Below are 6,154 nucleotides of genomic sequence, written 5' to 3' on the forward strand. Positions count from 1 at the left end.
TTCCTGCTCAGCCGCTCAGTCCAGTTCCTGCTCAGCCCAGTCCTTCCTGCTCAGCTCAGTCCAGTTCCTGCCAGTCCCTCCTAGTTCCTGCTCAGCCCAGTCCAGTTCCTGCTCAGCCCAGTCCAGTTCCTGCTCAGTCCAGTCCAGTTCCTCCTCAGCCCAGTCCAGATCCTGTTCAGCCCAGTCCAGTTCCTGCTCTGCCCAGTCCAGTTCCTGCCCAGTCCAGTTCCTGCTCAGCCCAGTCCAGTTCCTGCTCAGCCCAGTCCAGTTCCTGCTCAGTCCAGTCCAGTTCCTCCTCAGCCCAGTCCAGTTCCTGTTCAGCCCAGTCCAGTTCATGCTCAGCCCAGTCCAGTTCCTGCTCTGCCCAGTCCAGTTCCTGCTCTGCCCAGTCCAGTTCCTGCTCAGTCCAGTCCAGTTCCTGCTCAGCCCAGTCCAGTTCCTGCTCAGCCCAGTCCAGTTCCTGCTCAGCCCAATCCAGTTCCTGCTCAGTCCAGTTCCTGCTCAGCCCAGTCCAGTTCCTGCTCAGCTCAGTCCAGTTCCTGCTCAGCCCAGTCCAGTTCCTGCTCAGCCCAATCCAGTTCCTGCCCAGTCCAGTTCCTGCTCAGCCCAGTCCAGTTCCTGCTCAGCCCAGTCCAGTTCCTGCTCAGCCCAATCCAGTTCCTGCCCAGTCCAGTTCCTGCTCAGCCCAGTCCAGTTCCTGCTCAGCCCAGTCCAGTTCCTGCTCAGTCCAGTTCCTGCTCAGCCCAGTCCAGTTCCTGCTCAGCCCAGTCCAGTTCCTGCTCAGCCCAGTCCAATCTGTTCTCATTTGAAACATTACCTCTTCTAACAGTCTCTATAACCCCCCAGAATTAAAATATTAATATTAACCAGCACATGACCCCCCCCAGCTCTGATTCTACTGATAACTACATTATTGAGGAGCATTTTACTTTCTATGCCTGTGACCCCCTAGACCCCCTGCCCCCCAGCCTGTGACCCCCTGCCTGTGGCCCCTAGACCCCCAGCCTGTGACCCCCTGCCTGTGGCCCCCTAGACCCCCTGCCTGGACCCCCTGCCTGTAACCCCCTAGACCCCCTGCCTGTGACCCCCTAGACCCCCTGCTTGACCCCCTGCCTGTGACCCCCTATACCCCCTAGACCCCATGCCTGTGACCCCCTGCCTGTGACCCCTAGACCCCCTGCTTGACCCCCTGCCTGTGACCCCCTATACCCCCTGCCTGTGACCCCCTGCCTGTGACCCCCTAGACCCCCTGCTTGACCCCCTAGACCCCCTGCCTGTGACCCCCTGCCTGTTACCCCCTAGACCCCCTGCCTGTGACCCCCTGCCTGTGACCCCCTAGACCCCCTAGACACCTGCCTGTGACCCCTGCCTGTGACCCCCTAGACCCCCTAGACCGCCTGCCTGTGACCCCCTAGACCCCCTGCCTGACCCCCTAGACCCCCTGCCTGACCCCCAGACCCCTGCTTGACCCCCTAGACCCCCTGCCTGTGACCCCCTGCCTGTGACCCCCTAGACCCCTAGACCCCCTGCCTGACCCGTTAGCTATCTTAAGATCAATGCACCAACTGTAAGTCTTTCTGGATAAGATGTAAATGTAAAAAAAATATACATGTAGAAAAATGTAAATATCAAAATTGCATATTTTATGTTTCCAGTCAATAGATGTGCTCTAATATATCGAGTCGAGTCCCATCCAGAGACCAAGCATGTATGTGTGTTTTCTCTCTTCAGCGAGAGAGCGTCTACACGTCAGCGTGGGGAGGGTACTGCTATTTTAAATTCTGTGAATGTAACAGTCAATAGACCAGACTAGCAGCGTGCATGTGACAGTCAATAGACCAGACTAGCAGCGTGCATGTGACAGTCAATAGACCAGACTAGCAGCGTGAATGGGACAGTCAATAGACCAGACTAGCAGCGTGAATGGGACAGTCAATAGTCCAGACTAGCAGCGTGAACGTGACAGTCAATAGTCCAGACTAGCAGCGTGCACGGGAAGGGGATGGGAGAAGCCATTGTGCACAGGGAGGAAAACGCAAACAAAAACAAAACGTCCGCAGACGTGAGAGAAGGAATAGAACCATCAGTAGAAAACAGGCTGAGACGAGACACGGAGAGAGAGGAGACACAGAGAGAGGAGACGCGGAGAGAGAGGAGACACAGAGAGACACAGAGAGAGGAGACACAGAAAGAGGAGACGCGGGAGAGAGGAGAACGAGAGGAGACACTGAGAGGAGACACTGAGAGGAGACACCGAGAGAGGAGAGGAGAGAGAGAGAGAGAGCGGAGCCCTTTCCATCATTCCACAAGTGACTGCTTGGTCTTGGTTTGTCACAAAATAGCACGGAAGGGACTAAAAAAAACGCCGAGTATAGGGGGAGAATTGTGGTGGGGGGAGAAAGTAGGACACGGACCTGAGCGGGGTCTTTGGAGAGAGAAGCTGTTGCCCTTTGGTGGAGAAAACATGACAGTAGTGCCCAGGAGAACCACGATGAGACTGTGGCACTAACAGCCCTGTCCCAAGAGTGTGTTCGAACCGGTCGGACCAGCGGACGGATCAGGAATGCTGCGAGCGCGTTGTCATCAACATCTCCGGATTGCTCTTTGAAACCCAGCTGAAAACACTTGCTCAGTTCCCACCACTTTACTAGGGATCCGAGGAAGAGAATGCGCTTCTTTGACCCTCTGAGGAACGAGTACTCTTCGATAGGATAGACCCAGTTTCGACGCTATCCTCTACTATTATCAGTCTGGCGGCCGCCTCAGGGAGACCAGTCAACGTCCCCTTGGATATATTTATGGAGGAGATTAAATTTTAACCAATTGGGAGAAGATGTGATTGATAATTTTAAGGAGGATGAGGGATTTATAAAAGAAGAGGAGAGACCGTTACCGGAAATGAGTTTCAACGACAGGTCTGGCTACTGTTTGAATACCCGGAGAGTTCAGGACCAGCCAGAGGGATCGCTATCGTCTCTGTAATGGTGATCTTAATTTCAATAGTCATCTTCTGTTTGGAGACGCTGCCTGAGTTTAGGGGATGAAAAAAGAGAAAAACTGGGACACTGAGCTGTCGTTGAATGGAACTAACAACGCTAAGAAACCCAATCCATTCACAGATCCTTTCTTTATAGTGGAGACCCTGTGTATTATCTGGTTTTCCTTCGAGCTGTTCGTCAGGTTCCTAGCTTGCCCTTCCAAGCCTGCTTTTTTCAAAAAACATGATGAACACCATCGATATTGTGGCCATTATGCCCTATTTTATCACCCTGGGTTTGGAGTTGGCGGAACACCAAGGAAACGGACAGCAAGCCATGTCTCTGGCCATCCTCAGGGTCATCCGACTCGTCCGGGTGTTTAGGATCTTCAAGTTGTCCAGACACTCCAAGGGGCTTCAGATATTAGGACAAACACTCAAAGCAAGTATGAGAGAATTGGGTCTGCTCATTTTCTTCCTCTTCATCGGAGTCATCCTCTTCTCCAGCGCTGTCTATTTCGCCGAAACCGACGATCCAGACTCCGGTTTTAGTTCGATCCCCGACGCGTTCTGGTGGGCTGTGGTCTCCATGACTACCGTGGGCTACGGGGACATGTGCCCGGTGACCATAGGAGGCAAGATCGTGGGCTCTCTGTGCGCCATAGCCGGTGTGCTCACCATCGCGTTACCGGTACCCGTCATCGTGTCCAACTTTAACTACTTCTATCACCGGGAGACCGAGCACGAAGAACAGTTCCAATATACCCATGTGACGTGTGGCCAGCAACGGCAACCGTCTTTCGGTGAATTAAAAAACAGTGACAGCCAACCATCCCTTTCCAAATCGGATTTCATAGCCACGGAGGACGCTGACTCTATTAAATATACCAACTGCAGCCCACACAAAGCGCACTGCAGCCCACACAAAGCTTACACGGGGAAACTCACTAATGTATGATTTGTAGAGAGCAAACAGAAAAAAATACCCAGCAATGGAAAAAAAAACCAGGCAAAAGCCTTGGAAGATATTCAGAGAAACCGTGCATTTCTTTCTGTGAGTAGCATACATCCCCTAGTTCTGCGCTCTGGCGAGAGGAAGGTTTGGCTCTGTCTTATTTCAAGGGCGTCTCTTGTTTTGATAATAATGCTGAAGGATATTATTGTTTTAATAATAGATTATCATAACGCTGTGGATGAATCTAAAAAAAAAAAAAAAAACGTGACTCGTGATCTCACCTGAAAACAGTCTTCCATTATGCGCGCAGCTCTTCGCTGTAGATTCTAAACATCATTATTAGGCTATATTTAGCCTTGTAAACAACAACCATGATCAACCAATCCCCATCTCCCATCGTAGCACTTTATTCATGTTCTCTTAGTAATGTCTCATTTATTCAGACTAATTGCGTGTCGGGTTTTTTTTTTTTTTTTGTCTTCCGTTTTGTAAAAGTTTACATATTGATTTGCCTGTTTGGTGTTGAAGAGGTATATAATATGTTAGGACCAATTTCTCTAAAATGACTTGAATGAATCTTATACCTACAGGGCATTGTAATTCCTTAATAAACCCCCCCCCCCCCCAAGGTCACCCAGTGACTTTACCCACAACCCCCTTCTTTATTTACACCATATCCACGTAAAGCGTTTTCAATTAAGACCCGTTAGAGAGGGTTTACTGGGACAGCGCTGCCTGGCAGCAGACCTTCTATCCTCACTGTCAACTATGATGAGGAACAGGCCAAACGGAGGTCTGTCCATCCGTGCGGAGACGCGGTTGTCTTTGATAGTGGTACCGCGGTAGTCTAACTGGTGTGGGTCCCTCTAGGAGCAACACGTCCACTCCAATGAAGTGTCTGTCGCTAGAGAATCACAGCTTGACAAGCCATTGAGGCTAGACATTAACCGCACAGCCCCCAATTACCCTCTAAAATCACCGCACCGCACTATTCAACATGGATGTATATATATATAGGTACGGATCAATAACGAACAGCATCGAATCAGAATCGAATGAATCAAATGGATGCTATTGACATTGTTTACAACATTTCGTTTTTTTTTGTTTATTTTTTATTATACAATCTCACCAAAACTACATAATTAGTGAGGTCTATTAGCGAATAACGCACTAGAAAAAAACAACAACCATTCAATAATATCAAGTCTCTCGGATGATTCTTCTTCTTGAGATATTACAGATGCATGAATGAATGCGTTGAACAACTTAACCGGTGGGGCGGAAACGAGAAGAGCACCTGGTCGTGTTCAGACAGACGGTCAGGTGCAGAGTACATCCGAGACCCAGAGCGCCCGCTTTGTGGAGAAGTTTAAGGAACTGCAGACGAGTTTGTGGAAGCTGGTTAGTTTCTATAGCAACCTTCCAGACTGTTTCTCTCCTGAGGGGGGGGGGGGGGGGGGAGATGTTATTGTCTGATGTTAAATAGAACTAGAGGAAGGAAGGATTTGACTGACGACCTGATTGGACAGGTGTTTTCATTGTACACCCGATTCATGCTGCTCCACAGCACCGATTTGAGTTATGTAGAAATATAATTTAAATCATAAGGAAAATGACTTGGGCAGCTATTTTCCAACGCCCTGGGATGAATGGTATATATGGTGTAGTCTAGACAGGCAGAGAAAGCAGAGACAGACAGAGACCTAATACTGCAGGTAGAAATGTATTGATATCCGAATCAATAGAAACCCATATTGTCTTTGACTTACAAAAAACCCTCCCCTGAGTCCGAGGCAGAAGGATAGAACAGCTTATTGGCCACTTATATCAACAGCGTCATTATACAAGTCACCTTGCGTTCCAGGCCGACTACATTTCAGGTCACCTGGTCTTCTGATGCCATATGACATCACGATATCACTTTGCTACAGTGGACTACTACCTGAACCCTACCAAACCCCCTCAAACCCCCCCACCCCCTCCAATCCCCTCCGTCCCCCTCCAATCCCCTCCAACCCCCTCCATCACCCTCCAACCCCCCTCCATCACCCTCCAAACCCCCTCCAAACCCCCTCCAACCCCCTCCAACCCCCTCCATCGCCCTCCATCCCCCTCCAAACCCCTGCATCCACCTCCAACCCCCCTCCATCCCCCTCCAAACCCCCTCCAACCCCCTCCATCGCCCTCCATCCCCCTCCAAACCCCTGCATCCCCCTCCA

At 50.4% G+C, this 6,154-nt stretch overlaps 1 protein-coding gene across 1 annotated transcript; it reads left to right on the forward strand.

Moving 5' to 3' along the window:
• The first annotated feature begins 3,140 nt into the window (after positions 1-3,140).
• LOC115183153 (shaker-related potassium channel tsha2-like) lies at positions 3,141-5,116 on the forward strand. Its single transcript, XM_029744479.1, has one exon. The coding sequence runs from the start codon at positions 3,222-3,224 to the stop codon at positions 3,933-3,935; it is 714 nt and encodes a 237-aa protein (XP_029600339.1). The 5' UTR covers positions 3,141-3,221; the 3' UTR covers positions 3,936-5,116.
• The last annotated feature ends 1,038 nt before the right edge of the window (positions 5,117-6,154 follow it).

This window comes from Salmo trutta, unplaced genomic scaffold (genome assembly GCF_901001165.1).
Source record: "Salmo trutta unplaced genomic scaffold, fSalTru1.1, whole genome shotgun sequence".
Lineage (NCBI taxonomy): Eukaryota > Metazoa > Chordata > Actinopteri > Salmoniformes > Salmonidae > Salmo > Salmo trutta.

Bases quoted from the DNA above. Each gene is read 5' to 3' on its own strand.
- LOC115183153 (XM_029744479.1), top strand. From the start codon at position 3,222: ATGATGAACACCATCGATATTGTGGCCATTATGCCCTATTTTATCACC.